This window comes from Pteropus medius, unplaced genomic scaffold (assembly GCF_902729225.1).
Source record: "Pteropus medius unplaced genomic scaffold, Ma_sr-lr_union100, whole genome shotgun sequence".
Classification (NCBI taxonomy): Eukaryota; Metazoa; Chordata; class Mammalia; order Chiroptera; family Pteropodidae; genus Pteropus; species Pteropus medius.
This window is the reverse complement of record NW_024352614.1, coordinates 152,758-171,895: the sequence shown is the minus strand read 5'-3', so window position 1 is coordinate 171,895 and position 19,138 is coordinate 152,758. Positions and strand designations below refer to the sequence as shown.

General features: G+C 37.8%; 1 protein-coding gene across 3 annotated transcripts in view; it reads left to right on the top strand.

Annotated features, from left to right (window-relative positions):
- Window positions 1-19,138, top strand: part of LOC120589495 (complement receptor type 2-like) — a 124,281-nt gene that overhangs the window by 1,116 nt on the left and 104,027 nt on the right. The window contains exons 2-19 of one of the 3 annotated variants that reach the window (XM_039847007.1): window positions 5,919-6,098; window positions 7,429-7,528; window positions 7,941-8,026; window positions 8,597-8,992; window positions 9,871-10,047; window positions 10,130-10,232; window positions 10,883-10,968; window positions 12,129-12,518; window positions 13,855-14,043; window positions 14,129-14,228; window positions 14,467-14,549; window positions 15,050-15,457; window positions 16,061-16,237; window positions 16,317-16,407; window positions 16,706-16,782; window positions 17,943-18,350; window positions 18,730-18,906; window positions 18,983-19,067. In XM_039847007.1, coding sequence (XP_039702941.1) covers window positions 5,919-6,098; window positions 7,429-7,528; window positions 7,941-8,026; window positions 8,597-8,992; window positions 9,871-10,047; window positions 10,130-10,232; window positions 10,883-10,968; window positions 12,129-12,518; window positions 13,855-14,043; window positions 14,129-14,228; window positions 14,467-14,549; window positions 15,050-15,457; window positions 16,061-16,237; window positions 16,317-16,407; window positions 16,706-16,782; window positions 17,943-18,350; window positions 18,730-18,906; window positions 18,983-19,067 — 3,313 coding nt within the window. The remainder of the gene's footprint in view (window positions 1-5,918; window positions 6,099-7,428; window positions 7,529-7,940; window positions 8,027-8,596; window positions 8,993-9,870; window positions 10,048-10,129; window positions 10,233-10,882; window positions 10,969-12,128; window positions 12,519-13,854; window positions 14,044-14,128; window positions 14,229-14,466; window positions 14,550-15,049; window positions 15,458-16,060; window positions 16,238-16,316; window positions 16,408-16,705; window positions 16,783-17,942; window positions 18,351-18,729; window positions 18,907-18,982; window positions 19,068-19,138) is intronic. The other 2 variants (XM_039847008.1, XM_039847009.1) reach the window with 2 other exon arrangements.

The following is a 19,138-nucleotide window of genomic DNA, read 5'->3' as shown; positions in this document are numbered from 1 at the left end:
TCTAATTACCTTCAGGGTACAGTGAATTCTTCGTTTATTAAGAAGTTTACTGTATGCAGACCTCAATAACTGGGTGACTTTTGGCAAGTCATTTAGCTCCCTAATCCTCAGTTTCTTCATCTGTGAAATGAAGCTAGCGATAAACTGCCTTACCACGTACTGAGCTGTCCTGAATAGCAGATGAAATTGTCAAACGAGAGTTAGATGTTAGTTGTTACTACTGCATATCAATAATACTACTGCATGGACCTGTTTTTATGGAGCCAGCATTTAAGATTAACCTCTCCAGCTGGCTAAGAGAAACTGCATACATTGGTTCTATTACAACTTATTTTGTCTGCTTCCTGACTTTAACTTTCTCCTGAGTCTTAATTGAATATTTCCCCAAACCATTATCTTCATCTCTCTCACGCCTACATATTAACTCCCTTTGAACAAATGCACATTCACAACTTTCTCTAACTGAATATTTGAATATTTCAGTTGAGCATTTCCCCAAACGATTACCTTCATCTGTCTCACATGCCTCTATATTAACTCCCTTTGAACAAATGCACATTCATAACTTTCTCTAACACCTCTGCAGGGTGCAGTTCCACGGTGCCTTGCATCCCTATTTCTAAATTTTCAGAGAGGCTATTATCGACTGAAAATCAAATTCTTCACCAGCCCTGCCAATTCATGAACCCCTCCAAGTATGCCAGAGCACCCCCTCCAAGTACCAGAAAAGGACCACCCTCTAGGTCACTTTACTACTAACACATGAAAGACTAGGTCTACCTGTTTGCCAGCTGTTAGAACTAATGTGCTTCTGCTGCTTGTATTATCATTCTTGCACCAAATTTTAAACCTAAGCATTATGATTACCTGGGTAACAACCTCCTCTCTTACGGGTCATTCTGGTACCAGTCTTTACCCTTTACAATAGTGAAAACCAAAATTTGATAACTATATACTTTTTTCATTCTACTCCCTTGCTCAAAAATCTAAAAGGGTTTCCTACTGTCTGTGGGATCAAAAAATAAATCAAATGTCTTCCAGCCCTTTGTAATAGGATCTCACATAAGCATGCCCCTCCAGATTCCCCATTGCTTCCCATCACGGCTGTACTGTTTGCCATCTTCCCTGACTGTCACCCCATGGTTCTTAGCTCATAATTTGCCTATGCCCCATCCTGTATTTTGCTCCTACTGTGTACCCTCCCTAGACTGTTTCTTGGCTCTTGGCCAGTTCCTGCCCATGAATTTGCTAAAGAAATTCTTGAGGCACCTGTTTTTTTAACATAGGTTACTGGGTTCCACCTCATCCTCCAGAGATTCACAGGTTTGGGCTGTGGCCCAGAAAGCTGAGGTTTAAAAAGCACTCTGGAAAATTCTAAAGCAAGTGTGTACAGTTCAAACTGCTGGGAGCACAGTCATATAGGAAGCAGATTTCCAACTTAGAGTATTTCCCCATTTTTCCTTTTGTCTATTTGTATAAACTGATTCAACTCTTAAATTTCACTGTTGCCAAAATCATCAAATAGGAATCTCCTGGTTTTCTAATCATCTACCTCCACCCAAAATCAGATCCTTTCTCTCCTGCTTAAAACCTACCAAGGGCTTCCTATCACATTAGAACGAAATCAGTACCCTTTATCCTTGATGACAGGCCTCTGCCTCTCTCTGAAATTTTCTGTCCTCCCCGCTCATTCCCTCTGCTCCAGCCACAACCGCTTTCTTTCCATTGAACACACTCACATTTGGTTAGCCTTTGCACTCGGTGTTCCCTCTGTTGAAATTTTCTTCCTATAGATCATCCCTTGCCTGTCTCTTTCTGGGACAGATCTCAGCTCCACCATGGTTTTATCTGAAGCAGTTGTACCCAGAGTCACTCTCTATCCCATAACCATGTTCTATTTTCCAAAGAGCACCTATCCTCATATGAAACCTTCTTGTTTGTTTATTTACTTGTGTTTGTGTCCTCACTGGAATATAAAAGTTCCAGGGGAACAAGACTTTTATCTATCTTATTGCCTAATGAATCCTAGCACTAGCATGTAACTAGTTCAATAAGAATGTTCTTTTCCTATTGTAACAATGGAAAATGTGCCCTTTCTGCTGACAAGTCAACTCCTCTTCCTATATTCATGATCACATTCCATCTCCTTATGCCTTTGCAAAGACTTTACTTGCAGATATCCCCTGCCTTGCATCCTTGCATTTAAATCTCTTGATGGATCATCCCCACCAGCCGTTAAATAAGCCCCAGACATCCTTTATTCAGGAAAGGGGACTTCTCACAACCCAAAGGAACTGCATTTTTCTGCCCTTCTTCTCATCCTTCTCAGTGAAACTTCCCATTGACTTCTTGTTCACATTTCTTTATCTCCTTAACCCACTTCTGACAGGCTTCTTTCTCCACCATCCTCATAGCTGACTTTCAACCTGGCAAATCTAATGGTCATTTTTATGTTCTTATCTTTCTCAGTCTTTCAGCAAAAGTTAAATACTTCCACCCTCTTGAAACAGTTTTATTCTTATTTTCCAAGACAGGACACTCCACTCTTTTTCTGTCCTTCTCTGTTCACTCTTAGTCCTTTTTGCCCTAGCTCTAAATATTAGAGGGTTTTGGAACTCAACACTAGACCTCTTCTGTTTGTTTCAATACCTTCTTCCTAAGAGACCTCATCCAGTCTCATAGCTTTAATTCATGTATATATGTTAATGACTCGTATTTATTATCTGTAATCCTGACCTATCCCCTGAGTGGCAAATTTAGACATCCAGCTGCCTACCTGGCATTCCCATCTGGAGGCCCAGTAAGTACGTCAAATATACCAAGTGTAAAATGGAACCAATTCTGTTCCTACAACATCCTACCCCTCCACCCCCACACACACCCTTCCCAAAAAACAAGATACAAAAACTGTTCCTTTCCCATCTTAGTACATGATGTTACCATCAACCAAGTAGCTCAAGTCAAAAGCCTAGATGTTATTACTGAATCCTCCTATTTTCTTAGCCCCACATCCAATATAGCAAAAATGCTTGACAATTCCACTTTTAAAATACATTCCAAAATCATCCACTTCTCACTGTCTCCCTGTGGTCCAAGCCTCATTTTTTATTTTTCCCCGAACAAGTACAATAGCCTCCAGACTGCACTCCCTGCTGACGAAAATAAAAATCCAGTCCACTCTCCACCTAATTGCTAGACTGTTCTTTCTGAAAAGTAAATCGGGCATGTGACTCTCCTGTTTAAACTTTCCAATGACTTCCACTCAGGATAATATGCAGACACCTTACTAAGAAGCCCTAGGATGCCTCTTGCTGAGCTGCCTAACTTGATCTCATGACATTGTTTTGATCCCTGCATTCCAGCCACACTTGCCTTCTGTTTGTCCCTAAAGCATAGCAAATCCATCCTGTTGTTAGGCCTCTGCCTAAATTGCTTTTATCCAGTACTTTGCCTGGCTGGCTCTTTCTTATCCTTCAGTCACAACTCAATGGCTCCTCTTTATAGGCTTCCTTAACTATCATAACTGAAGTGGTATGCCATCCTATCCTCTCCTCCTTCTGGCGTATTACATTTAGACACATCACTGTTTATTTTTTTAACATACCATTTATTGATTGATTGATATTTATTTATGATCTGTCTCCCTCTATTGAAATATAAATTTCATGAGCGTAAGAACCTTGTCTCTAATGTTTACTGATGCATCTCCTGTGCTTAAGACAATACCTTGGTGAATATGCATAACTGTCATTCAAAAATGATTAAATAAGGGTGGTTCCATAGTGTAGTGGTTAGCATGTCTGCTTTGCACGCAGAAGGTCCTGGGTTTGCGCCCCAGGTGGAGCCATGGACCATACCCTGGGTGCACCAGGCCCCGGGTGCACCAGGCCCCTGCTGCAAGCAGCAAGCGTGTGGGAGGGGATGCCCCGCCTTCAGAGATCCAGTTTTTAAGGAGAAATGGCAACATCCATGGGTCAGGGGTGGAAGTGGGGGTGGGAGAATTAAAGAGGGGAAAAAAATGATTAAATAGCCAGGAAATCCAGTGTTAAGGCATTTGATTATAATCTCATTCTCAATAATAATTTCTCCTTCTACCTGCTTCCTGACCTTTCAGTTTTATTCTTCTTTATATTTCTTTTTCATTCATTTCAAATGAATTTCTAAGCCAATCCAGGTAAAGCTAAACGAAAGAGCTAAATGTATTCCTGTTCTCTAGAAATTGCTTTGCCTAGTTAATTTTTAACATGGTATGAGGGATGTATATGTGAATATCTTGCTATCTTCTATTTTAAACTCAGTCATTATCTACTCTCGTTTTTATTTCTGATTTTAGAAACATGTGAAGAGGGTGCAATAACCCTTAAGAAATTTCATATTACTTCATGATTCATGAACTTTTCCATTTTCTGAGATGGAAGAGAACATGATTGTTGGAAATTCTGTCCTGTGACCTGGGATTTTGGCAAATTCAATACTAATGAGAGATAGTGTCCTTTAAAGGAAAGAGAGTTCCCAAGTCTCCTTACTGCGAATTCAAATTTCCATTATTTCTCATCCAGAAAGTATTATTCTTACTTCCTATCACTTTAGAAGGTCGTGTTCTAAAGTACCATTCTGCTTTTGCTGCTTCAAGATCTCAGTTCCATCCTGGTCCACATCACTGCTCCTTATTAAATCTTGTGGACTTAAATTGGTTTTTTAGCTTCTGGAGAATTATTTGGTATTGTCTTTATTCACATTGGAGAATTGCTGGTTAAACCACTTGCTTAAGATGAATTGGCACAAGTAATGTCAAGGTTGTGAATTGGCCTTCGCTGAGGTCAAACCCTGACTTTCCCTGTACAGTTTTGCTGTTTTGCATAGGCATGCATTTGGAGACATTTGTAGGTGTTAATGGAGGGAACCGAAGGAGTAGAGGAAAGAAATAGGAGACCTACAATGAGATCTGGGTCCCAAAAGTGATGGCTTTTCTTTGATCCACTCTATACAACTTCTCCAACAGAAGTGTTGGGCTACAGAAAGGCTGGGTCTGGCTACAACCTTGGAAGCTCTGTGTTTGCCTATATCAGTTAGTCCATGTGTGTTCTTTGACATTCACCTGTACCTGTTTTAGACTTGTTTGAAAAGGTAAGAGATTTATAAATTCAATATTCAAATAAACTGCCATTAAAATTTGAGCTCTCTTTCGTACCTAGAAAAATGGCTTTTTCAAGTATATTATCAAGTGTGTGGGTGATATAGTTTCTTACCCATCTCTTGGGATAAGATTTGTTTTATTATTACTATTATTATTATTATTATTATTATTATTATTATTATCTTTTTAAAATTATTTTTAATCACAGGGAGCTCTCTTTAAATGACTAATTCCTCTTATCTAGTACCCATCAGAAAGTATTTACCAAGCTCTCTTTGGGGGGCATATTATTTTACTATGTTAATTGAACATAATAATGAAGAATAATAAAAAAAACATTTTCTTATTGCTAGAGCCTAAACCTTTAATGATTAAGAGAGTGATGTTAATACATTAAAGTAATTGTAGAAAATCATACGTGTGCTGAACTTATAAGATTTCTGATGTACTTTAGTTTCCTGTGCCATCCAGAAAAGTTTTTATTATAAGGTTTTAGTTTTTATTTATGAGTGTAAGAAAATGGAACAACTCTAGGGTCTTTATGGAATTTTATGAAAAATAACTTTTTCTAGGTCTTCCTCTGATGTCTGTCCTAAAACGTCTGAATTTCTGGGCTTATTTTTCTGTATATGCAGCTATAGTGCAAGATATATGTTCTTTGTCCCAGAAAATATTGCCCATTTTAGGCTTACTTCTTAAAGGTCAAAGTTGCCAGAGTAATTGGCAGAGTAGAAGTTTTAGCCTCTCTTACTTTTGATATTCCTATGGTCTTTGTCTCTAGGTCAGTGTAAGTTCCTGCCAAGTTATCCTTTTGCTAAACCTAAAATTCAGAGTGATAAGTCTGAGTTTGCTGTTGGGACATCTTGGGAATATGAATGCCTTCCTGGGTATATCAAGAGGTCGTTTTTTATCAACTGCCTAGAGACCTCCAAGTGGTCAGATGCTCAGGAATACTGTAAACGTGAGTAATCTGTAATAGAGGCATCTTTGAATCTATTAGTGTATCTCTATAGGCAAACCTATTATTTTTTAAGATAAAAGACTAGCAAATCTCAAACTAAGGGGGCTCCTGGGTTCTCTGTTTTCTTTTACTCTTAAGGGTGTTGAGTATTGAGGTTAAATCATCACAGGTAGTTAACTCTGTTTACCTATAATCTCCATGAACTTGCTCTATGCTCTGTATTGTGCTAGAGTGAGGTTAAAAGTTAGTGTACAAGGAATATTAGTTTCACTTTATTCTTACCCCTTTTAATTCAAGAGATATTTTTGAGTAACTATTAGGTATGAAGCTTTAGGCTAGCTGATGGGGCTGGGGAGATTAAAAATCTGCTAGTCCCTTCCTTTGAGAAACTCCTATATTAATTGTAAAGACTGACTTTTAAACAAATACTGTACTATAATATAATTTCATTTATTCATAGAGATCAAGTTCTATGAGATCATAGAGAAGTAAATAATAAATGCTACCTAGGAGAATTAAGGAAACCTAAGCATTACAGGCAGAGGAAACAACATATTCCAAAGTATAGAAGTATGAATGAAAATGATGTCTTTTGAAATTAGAATAATTCAATATGGTTGGAAGATAAGGTGCACGCTGAGGAATAAAAGTCGATTAAGTGGTTAGGAGCTTAATTGTGACGGGCCACATATATATTTTTCCCCAATAAACAATGATAAGCCATTGTAAGTTTTTAATTGTAGGGAGTGGCATGACCACATTTATGCCTATGAAAAATAATGTGTGCAGTGGTAGATGTGCATAGATATACTGGGCCAGTGGAGACCAAAGTTAGAAAGATGAATTTTATTACTCACTGATCTAATGAGAGATTACAGCAGTGGTAAAATACCTGGTTTGGACAGGGATTTCTGGAATTAGTCACTAAAATTTGGTGACTGATTGAATGAAAGAAGGGGATAAAGAATGAGTTACAGAAAGAAAATGATGAGTGTAAGGTTTTTTTTCAAGCTACAGAACTTGATAGATGATGCTACCAACTGACAAAATATAAAAAGGGGAAATACAGATTATAAATTATGATTGACCACAGGTAATTTTTGCATATGCACTCAGAAATATAGAGAATGTGCCTTAAACAAATACTGTTCTGGAGTTAACTGATCCTTTAGAAAATAGAATTTTTGTAAATGTCAAAAAAAAAAAAATTTCTTTAATAAACATAAATGGGCTAGTCAGCAAGTTCAGTCAGGTTGGGATTTGATCTAAAACACAAAAGGAACTTCAAATCCCAGGCCCAAATCCTGTTTTGTTTTGTTTTTCCTTGTAGGTAAAGCATGTGTGAGCCCTAGAGAACTCCTTTATGGCTCTGTCCACACACCCATGGGTATCGTGTTTGGGGCAACAATTACATATTCTTGTGATAAAGGGTGAGTTGACAGGAGACATTTCCAGTATATGGGTATTAAAACAGTAGCTTCAACCAGGAACCATCAGTCTCCCAAAAGACATCTGAGTAATTGCCACCTATTCTTAAAAATAGATAAGCAAAAGGGAACCGTCCTGATCTGCTCAAGAGATTACCCACTAGAGAGGATCCCTAGAAGAGAAAGAAGCTTGGGCTACTCTTCTTCCAGTTTTAAATCTCCAATGATATCCACCAGGAGGTCAAATTTTATTTGGGTTTCGATTGTTGAATCTTTTGTATGAGTCCTTAGTCTATCACCACTACCTATCACACGTGATATTCCATTCTTTGCCATTTTTTCAGTGGACAGAGAACTAAGAATTCCTAAAATGTCCATCTAGATAGGAGATGATTCCTCATCTCTTTGTCTTTAGATATCGACTTATTGGTGACTCATCTGCTACATGCATTGTCTCAGACAATATTGTAATCTGGGATAAGGACATGCCTTTTTGTGAATGTGAGTAAAATCATGCCTTTATTGCACCCTATGTAATTCTTCTTATCCCCTTCTAGAGGGATATTGGGCATTTAATATCCCAAGAGGGATATTAGATGAGTACCCAAGAGGGTTACACTTAGTTTGGGAAGTTCTGGTCATAGGGCTATGGTTTATCTTCTTCCACTGACTCCAATCCCACCAAACTCTCCTTTGACTACTCTCCTTTGATGATAAGTTATTTCATAGTGAATAAATACTTAAAACTAATATATGCCATGAGATCACGTACTGCCCACTTTATTCCATGCAAAATGTAGGCCACCTTAGGTGCCTCCTACCATAATTTATCTATACACTGGGGATGGGAACCAGATCATAGTTTTTGAGTTTTCATCAGAGCAGTTCCATATACCTGCTGACCTTGCTACTTCCTATTTAGGACCATCTTTGAGATAAGGATACACAATTTCAACAATATGGGTTAATTGTAGGCTAAATTGGAGCTTGATTTGCAAGACTCAAGACAAAATTCCCAGAAAGTATAACATTGAAATGTCTTCTCTCTTTTCCCACTTAACCCCCCAAAAGCTATTCCTTGCGAATCACCCCCAGCCATCTCCAATGGGGACTTTTACAGCAGCAGTAGTGAGTTTACCTATGGAATGGTGGTGACTTATCGGTGCCATGTTGGACAGAATGGGAAAAAGCTGTTTGACCTCGTGGGTGAGAAGTCAATATATTGCACCAGCAAAGACAATCAAGTCGGCATCTGGAGCAGCCCTCCCCCTCAGTGTATTAATTTAGTCAAATGCCCAGTTCCAAAAGTTGAAAATGGAATTATGGAATCTGGATTTAGACATTTATTTTTCTTAAATGATACTGTGATGTTTAAGTGTAAGCCTGGCTTTATCATGAAAGGAAGCAACATAGTATGGTGCCAATCAAACAATAAATGGAATCCTCCACTGCCAAGGTGCTTCAAGGGTGAGTTGGACTGGAAATTTGGGGATCTAGAAATAAAATTATACTTTTGGAGGAATAGATACATGGTAGCTAGGCAAAGAGGAGGAGAAAGATAGTATATGTAGTTGGGGATACTAGTTAAAGGATTTGAAAGTAAATTTGAAAACAAAATAAAATCTAAATGTTGAAGAGGTAAAAAATTTACCATATTTTAGAGACATTAGAAGGCTCTTCAAAAAAAAAAAAAAAGGTACATAGTTCCAGAGCCAATGATTAGAGATTTTTTAAAACATACACCTGATTAAATTTTATTTAAATGAAGATAAAATAAATGCTCAATCCTATTGGCTATTTTGCATTCTCATATTGAAAAGTGTAGCCTTTATGGAATAAAGCTAGAATTAAGATTGAGTCTCTTCACCAAGTCTACCTTTCTCCCCTGCTCTTATTGAGAAATGTCTGACTTACAAAAACCTGACAACATTGGGAGCCCCTCCCACAAGGCTCGATATCTTCATTAACCTGGTTTGAGGAGCAGGAAAAATGAGGTAGATTTTAGTGGTGAAAGTATATTACAAAAGCTCAGTTCCCTTGGCGACAATATTATTGAGAGAATATCTGAGATCATTTCATTAAATGGGATGGAAAATGGTGAGTGGGTGTAGTGTTTTCTGGCAGAGATCAAGGTAGGGAAAGCAGATAGTTGCATGGTTCACTGAGTCTAAAAACAGTAATGCATGTTTGCCCCACTCCACCTCCCAAAAACCTCTCTGCTTTAGACAGGCGAAATGACATGACCACGTTTATTCCACCCCTGCCAACTCCAGGTTGGCTTAGGTTGTAATGAAGAAACTTCTTACTTCAGAAATAAAAGGCCTTTGGTCCTGTTCTTTTCTCAGGGTGCCTACCACCTCCACAAATCAACCATGGTAATTATAACAAAATGGATAAGGAATTCTTTCTGATTGGACAGGAAGTGTCCTACAGCTGTGAGTCTGGCTACACTCTCATTGGACCTAACCCTATGCAGTGTACATCCTTGGGAACCTGGAGCCATTCAGCCCCGAAATGTGAAGGTGCCTAAAGCTATATTCCATCTTAAGGAAACTCTACTGTTTTCTGACTCTTCATGTGCCAGCTTTGCCTCTTTTTTCCTAGTGAAATCATGCGATGCCATTCCAAGGCAACTTCTCAATGGCCATGTGGTGGCTCCTTCTAATCTTCAACTAGGGGCAAAGGTTTCCTTTGTTTGTGATGAGGGGTGAGTGTGAGGGTACGGGGCTTGAACTGAGACCTCTGATTCATAGCTAAATATTGCAAAATGTGATCTCTAAAGATAGTTAATTTTTTTCTCTCTCTGATTTTTTTTCTCTCCTTTTACCTTTATGACCAAGAATTCTGTTACTCAGCAAATCCTATTGCTTTTTTCCAAGTGTATGTATTGTGCATGGCCAGCAAAAGCTGGGAATTGTCCTTTTCATTATTTGAAAAAGCAAAATTTGGGGTCAGAAAGTTAAGGCTTCTGTTATGGAGAATGAATAGATGATGGGGGCTTAGTAAAAAGGGTTCTTTGTGGTGAGCTTAGGGAACAAAGTCTTTGATATTTTCTTCACTAGGAACTGAGTTTTTTCCCTTCTAAATGATCAAGAGGATCTTGATATTTGGTTGCCAAAGAGAAAAGGAAGAATTTTTTAAAAGAATATGATCATAGGATTTTTTTTTTCTGTGTTTTGACCTGGTATGGAGTCATCACATATCTGAGCTAATTCACAATCTTGGACATTTTTCGTAAATCAGAAATGCTTAAAAAATAGATCCCATTAATACCACATACTTGAGAGAAGTGATTAATTCCATGCACCTGAGAATTGGTTTGTTCTGGTGATGATTTGCTATCCCTTGTTGTTTAAGGTACCGGTTAAATGGCAAATCTTCTAGTCAGTGTGTCTCAGAAGGAATGAGAGTATTCTGGAGTAATAAGTTTCCTGTCTGTGAACGTGAGTAGAAAGCAAAAATAATTAAGTATGGATCTTGCCTCTTGATTTTCGGTGTGTTCTCCTCCATTTTTCATTTATAACATCTTATTCTATGTCTACTTTGAACACATATATGCCACTCTTCTGTGTCTATTCTAGAATGTAGACCAAAACTAATTTTATTCAGTTGACTACATATTATATTGAATATTCTATCTATATTAAGATAAAGACTCTCAAAAGTTACCCCTACTGAAACTGAGTAGCACTGATGTGCCGAAAAGGTTTGAAAATATCTTCTTATGCCAAATCTGCCATTGATAAGCAACTCTTGGAGCTAAGGGTAAATCAACCAGATATTCTGAAGGTTGCCAATTTTCTCTTTTTCTGAGACTCATTCAGGAAAGTTGTGCATCTACCAGCTATAAACAATATCCTTCATGCCCATCGAGACAATTAAATAAAGGGCGTGAAGTCATTATTATGAACCTCTGATTATTTCCTGTGCTTTTTTCAAAGGGGTCCAGAATCAAAGGATGACAAATGACTGTAGTGAGGCTGCAGTATCTTTAGCAGGACAGAATGTTCTTTCACTTGTAGCCCTAGTTGTGTGTTTGAAACAGGCATCAAAAATTTTATGTGTTCCAGATATTGCACTTGCCTCTTTCAGGTACTTTTCTCTCACTGGATTTTCATTACAACCTTATGAAGTAGTTTGATTTATATTATAGGCTAGGAAACTGAGGCTTAGAGAGAGTAAAACTTGCCTAAGGTCACACGGCTATTGAATGACAGTGAGAATTAATTTCATTAGTCCACGGTGCCTCCCCTTATGTGATTAGCATGTCATTAACAATTATTTTCAGGTGCTACTTGCCTTTTGTTTTGTCATTAAAATTTATTGGACTCAGAAATATTTAATAAACTGTTTCATTGTCACTGTTTGGTCAAGATGGTGTTATAAATCCTATGTTGATTTTGTTTGCTGAGGATCAAGAGAAAGGTAAGTATTTAGGAGCCTGGGAATAAGCAGGGACTATGAGTAAGAAGTAAATTATACAAATTTCTAAGACTGTTTCTGAAAAAAAATGGCATGACCTATATTTGGGCCTTTAATCTAAATTTGAATCTTTTCATTGTCATGACCAATATCACCACTTATTTCCTTTTCTATTTTTTAGAGATTTTTTGTGACCCTCCTCCTCCTATCAGAAATGGCCAGAGTAGTTATACTTCTGGCCCCGTACCTCTTAATACTTTGGTACGGTACAATTGTCCAATTGTCTTCCGCCTCATCGGAGAAAAAACTCTTCTTTGTATAAGTAAAGACCAAGTGAAAGGAATCTGGGATAAAGCCGCTCCTATATGTGAATATTACAACAGAAAGTCTTCTTGCTCTGAGCCCAAAGTACCAGGGGGACGCAAAATTAAATCGTCTGGACCACCATACAGACATGGTGATTTTGTGACATTTACCTGTAATACCAACTTCACCATGAAAGGAAACAAGTCCGTTTGGTGCCAAGCAAATAAAAAGTGGGGGCCGACACCGCTACCAATTTGTGAAAGTGGTGAGTAAGAATGAAAATAAAACTGAGTTGGGAGGTTGAGGCTTGCATTTCTGTGCAGATCAAGTTTTGTTTCATTCTGAAGGAAGAACAGTGTGGATGTGGGAATGGTGGTGAGGGAGGAAGCAAAGGAAAGGGCGAGAATTATAGTTTTCCTAGTTGCTTTTTATTTCATAAGGGATATAAATGTTCATTCAACAAACATCAACAGAGCAAAGATTTTAAAGTATTATGGGAAAAAGTAACTAAATATACATAATAATTGAATGGAAGAAGTCTCACAAGGATCAGGGCCAGAGTTTGTTGGTGCTGTGCGAATTGGGTGGTTTAAAACTATACATCTAGATTAATGTTAAAATGAGAAGAAATGTGAGGTCTGTTAGCAAAAATACACTCAGTGGGTTTAAAACTCATCTATTTATAGCTGCAAATACAGTCTGGCAGAAATGATGCCCTGTTGTCTGTGTCCTCTATAAACACTTTCCGAAGGATCCACTATTTTCCCAAGTAATCTCCTAAGCAATAACATTTCAGATCAAGTGATTGAGAATACGAACTACTATAAGTTCTTAAAATTTTTTTTAATTCGATTTGGTTCTTTTTAAAATCTAAATCTGAATTTTAATTATATAATTATAGGGACTGGCTATATTTGACAAAAATTAGACCATCAATATTAGCTACTTATTTTTTAAATAAAAAACAATATCGATCAATTATAAATCAATTAACAAGGCGAATAAACTATTTTTAGAAAAATATGATTCTGTCTATAGATATATAATCATGGAGATTGAAAGATCTGAAGATATTCACAAAATAAGGTGGCCATGGAAAATAATTAATCCTTTACAAAGACTTAAATAGATCTATATGTATTGACAAGGAAAAATTTCACAGACAAATTATTAAGCACAGGAAGCAAGGCATAGAATAATATGCAAATATACATATACACACCCAATATATATGTATATATTTTCACATGTAAGATCCAAAAAAACTGTTATTAATATCTAGCAGAATAACCTCCCTAAATAATAACATGTTAGTTTGGGAACAGAGAATCAGCTTTAGGGTAGGATGAAAGTATGTGTGAAAATGGACTTTTTTGGTAACTGAAATTTTGCACAAGGCAAAGCATAGAGTGTAACTGAAAATGAAAAATAATGTGCTATTTGTGGAATAAAATGGATACAATTAAACCACACCTGTTTAAGACTAAGCTGGAAATTACTAATGACTGGTTATATAGATCATGTGACATTAATTTAGATCAAAATCAAATTGTAAAGACTAAATCATCTGATGGCCTTTTTTCTAATGTGTGTGTGTAAAGATTTCCCCCTGGAGTGTCCACCACTTCCTCTGATTCCCAATGGACGTCACACAGGAAAGAATGCTGGCCCCTTTGTCCCTGGATTGTCTGTGACTTACAGCTGTGAACCTGGTTACTTGCTTCTCGGAGAAAAGACCATTCGCTGTTTGTCTTCAGGAGACTGGAGTGCTGTCATTCCCACATGTAAAGGTACCCTAAATATACCATCAGTTTTAAGAATTTGGGCTATTCTGTTATTTGCCATGCTTGGCTCATCTTTGGCATGTTTCCTCAGAGGCACAGTGTAAACCTCCAGGACCATTTCTCAATGGGCAGATAAAGGAGCCTCCAAGTCTTGGTGTTGGCGCAGTTGTGAACTTTTCTTGTAATGAAAGGTGAGTATCCAGAGGGCTTATTCATGAGGTTTAATTCATTTAGCTTACCTGTGCATGGTGTTACCTATGAAATTTTCTGTGTGAGGATCAATGGACACCTGAGATGAGGTTGTGAGAGGTGATGCTAATAAGAGTTGGTACACACAAATTAAGTGAATTTGTCTTGGATTTTAAGTAGAGGTTATTGTTCCCAGCACCAATTGCCTAATAGTTCTGAATGACCACCTTCTGTCTCCAGGTACCGATTAAAAGGCCAATCTTCTAGTCAGTGTGTAATTGCTGGGCAGCAGGCTTTATGGACCAAGATTCCAGTATGTGAAGGTAGGTTAGGCAACTGTGATTTGCAGCTAGTTCTTTGTCAGAGGTTCAACAGGACACTGCATTCTCAGGTTAACTAAAAGCTTTTGATTTAGTCATTACTATACAGAGGCTTAGAGAGAAAAGATCTCTCCTAGACATCTTTAATGGATATAACTGAAGATCCTTCATTTACTTCTTTAGTGTCTGCTTACTCAATTAAAACAGTGTTCCTAGGCTTTTCTTTCTCTGAAAGCTAGGTTGACTTGCCAGCCAGGCCATGAACATAAAGGAGAACATATATTCAGTAAAAGAAATCCAAGGATCAGCAGAGTAGATATATTCAGGAATTGTTTCAAATTATACTTTTTGAATTGTATTGCTATAGCTACCATGATTGACTTATTACAAATTCAAATATCACTGACCCTGAACCTAGGAGGTGAGTGTGGTACCAAGCAAAGTCCATGGCATTCTTTATAGCACAGCTGCAATTTTGTCATTTCTCTCTGTAATTCCTCTAGAAATTCTTTGCCCACCACCTCCTCCCATTCTTAATGGAAGACATACAGGCAACCCTTCAGCAAATGTTTCATATGCAAGCACAGTCACTTACACTTGTGACCCGGACCCAGAGGAAGGAGTGAGCTTCATCCTGATTGGAGAGGACACCATCCATTGTACCGCTGACAGTCAGAAGTTTGGGATCTGGAGTGGCCCTGCCCCACGCTGTGAACTTCGTATTTCTACAATTCGATGTCCACCTCCCCAGATCCTAAGAGGCCAAATATCATCTGGGGAGAAAGATCAATATTCCTATAACGACACTGTAGTATTTGCTTGTGTGTTTGGCTTCACCTTGAAGGGCAACAAGGAAATCCGATGTAATGCCCAAGGCAGATGGGAGCCATTGCCACCAGTCTGTGAAAAGGGTGGGTGTTCTAACACTCAGAAAAAGTGCTACTGATTCATCTTTTTGAAGAGTTAGAGGAAGGGGTTATGGACTTAAGCAAGACTTTTTTTAGTACCTAGTCCCATCAATTCTACTAAATATGTGTAGTGAATATACATTATATAGAAGGCTTTCTTAACACTGCCCCAACCATTATTTCATTTTGTGGGAGTATCCTTGGGGAAAAACATTAGGGACCATTAAGTTGCCCACTTCTTTAGGGAAAATTAATGCTTGTTTATCTTAATAGGGCTTTCTTAAAAGGGAAGTCAGCAAAAGCCCCCACAACATGGATATATCATAATCTCCCATTAAAAGCATACAAGGTGATTTTTTTAGAAAGGAAGGGACGAGTAAGGAGATTGAGCATCAAGTGGGAACTGAACAAAATCTACAGCAGCCTAAATGCAGAAAAGAGAAAAAGATTAAGAAACGGAGCTTTAAGATTACCCAAAACTGGACTGTAAGATACATTTTATACCATACAAGTGCCGCCAGAGTAGAATTGTAGCATTAGTGGCAATTTCTTTGTTGTTTCTTCCTTTCGTTGTTATATAAGAAAACTTTTCTTCCTTTCTTTTAGCTTGCCAAGCTCCTCCTAAAATTCTCAATGGGCAAAGGGAAGATAGACACAGGACCCGCTTTGACCCTGGAACATCTATAAAATATAGCTGTGACCCTGGCTATGTGCTGGTAGGAGAAGAATCCATACATTGTACCTCTGAGGGAGTGTGGACACCCACTGCCCCCAAATGCAAAGGTGCCAGGCTTTTAATGTAGACGTTTTGTGGTTTTGAGGTTGTCTTGAGTTGATTTCTCATCCTAGTCTCTTTTCATAGTGGCAGAGTGTGAACCTATAGAAAAGCATCTCTATAGAAAACCCCAGTATCAATTTATTAGACTGGATGTTAACTCTTCTTGTGATGAAGGGTGAGTGAATGAGTGCTGGCTCAGCCTGTACTGTCTCTGGCTTATCAATGCACACTGTAGGCTCTGTGTAAGAGTTTATCTCAAAGACTCTTCCCTATTATGTGTTCATGGAAGTGTTGATCGTGCTATTTCCCATGCATGGAAACTATGTCTATGAAATGAATAGATGGTACTGATGCTGGCTACATTTTTGTTCCTATTGCTTCTTGTCCTGAAAGTTGTGAGTCTGCATTTGAGCCTATAGCTCTGTTGAGCTTACTGGTCCCCGCCTGGCAAAATGACATGACTCTGTCTCTAGGTACCGGTTAGGTGAGAGTGTTTATCAGCTGTGTCGAGGCAAGATTCCTTGGTTTATGGAGATTCGTCTTTGTAAAGGTGAGTAGTAGAAATAACAGAGAACCTGAAATAATGTGAGGTCTATGCATTTCCTGGGAGATTTCTCTTTTAGGCTATATTGTAGGAAAAAGAATATTAGGCTCTGTTCTATTAATTTTGTTAACAGTTATAGTTGTATAGTTTTGTTCTCTTTCTACTGTCACATATTTCTATTTCAAAGCATTGCAACCTTTTTTTTTTAAATGTATTTAGTGTATTTAGTGGATGGTTCTCTTTTGTGATTTAGGATAACAAGATGAAGAAAGCAATGAATACATGAGCCACCATCCTTTATTGGAGTTAAAGGAAATTGGTTTGGGATCTTAACTCATATTCTTTTCTACTGCTTAATATGATCTTAGGCAATTTGCACAAATTCTCTGAAATTCTAGCCCCTCATCTGTAAAGTCAGCACAAGACTGCAGACTTCAAAGTTATTACAATTAAATGGAACTATCCCTACTCTATAGATGAGAAAATTGCCTGCCAAAAAAAGGTGAAGTGATTATGAAGTACAAATTAATAGTTACAAAATACTCACAAGAACACGAAGTACAGAATAGAAAATATAGTAGATAATATTATAATAACTATGTATAGTACCAGGTGGGTACTAGACTAATCAGGGGATCATATCATAAAATATATAAATAACCACTACGTGGTACATCTAAAACTAATACAAAATTCTATTGAATGCCAACTCTAATTGAAAAATAAAAAACAAATAAAAGAAAAACCGAAAAAAGTAGATGCTCAATCAACAATAAATATTTATGGCTAAACTATCCTATCACCTAAGCACAAAGATGGTACTCAAAAAAGCTTAATTCTCTGCCCCTTTGCCTTTTATTTGCCTATTGTTGTTAAAAGAAGAAATGTTTTAATTAATAATTTACTACTGAAATATGCCTCATAATATGATATTGATGTGCATATTCACTTTTAACAAATATTTCCATTACAGAAATATTTCCTATTTAAATGAAACCTATTTACATTTAAAATTTACCTATTAAATTTTTAAATAACTCATATCATCAAAACTCACCAATATCGTACAGGAAACATGGTAACAACAAGTTCATAACCAGCTTCATTTCTCTTCTTCTGTGTCTAATACTGCAAAAGAATTTTACAGTAATTTCTCATCTCTCCAGAAATCACTTGCCCACCACCCCCTGTTATTTACAATGGGAAGCACACAGGAAGCTCCTCAGAAGACATTCCATATGGAACCACAGTCACTTATACATGTAACCCGGGGCCAGAAGAAGGAGTAAAATTCAATCTCATTGGGGAGAGCACCATCCGTTGTACAAGCAACCATCAAGAGAGGGGCATCTGGAGTGGCCCTGCTCCTCTCTGTAAACTTTCCCTCCCTGCCGTTCAGTGCTTACGTGCCCACGTTGTAAACGGATACCAGATATCTGGCAAGGAAGCCCCATATTTCTACAACGACAGTGTGACTATCATATGTAATAATGGATTTACTTTGAAGGGCAGTAGTCAGATTCGTTGCAAAGCCAATAACACCTGGGATCCTGAAATACCAGCTTGTGAAAAAGGTAAAAACTCAATGGGGAAAAATGAGGTATTTACTTATTTATTCTTATCTCCCACTGAACACTAGAGTCATGGAAAAAGGCAAGGGGCACAGGTTACTATCCCATTCCTTCCATTCTGTGGTAGAATGTTCTATGTCTGTTGTATATGTTCTTTGTGTAAATGCCTCTTGTATCTGACATATAATCAAGGTAGATAATGAGAGGACCTGTTTAAAGATGTCTAGTTCTTTCAAAAGAGCAGAAATCATTTGGTAATGAATTAGAGCTTTGTGATCTTTGGCTTAAAAGTTTCAGATTGTCCGTTGTCAAATTTTGTATACTTAATGTTCTTGAGTATATGTACTTTTGTTGGCATTTATGTGGGGAGTTTTCTCTTTAGACTGCCAGCCACCTTCTGGGCTCCACCACGGTCGGCATACAGGTGGAAACAGGGTTCTCTTTGTCTCTGGGATGACTGTAGACTACACCTGTGACCCTGGCTACTTGCTTGTGGGAAACAAATCCATTCACTGTATGCCTTCAGGAAATTGGAGTCCTTCTGCCCCTCGGTGTGAAGGTACTTTCAGTCCCAGAGTTGTATTTCTCTTTGATATCAGAATGTATGAGTAATTCTAATGTTCTTTCTCAAGAAGCACCATGTCAACCTGTGGGAGAAGATGTTCAAGAGCTTCCAGTTGATTCGCACGTGATACTAGTTAATACATCCTGTCAAGATGGGTGCGTATGAGATAATCAATTCTGAGAGTCTCCACTTTGTTTTATGCTCTAATTCTACTCTCAAATTGTCT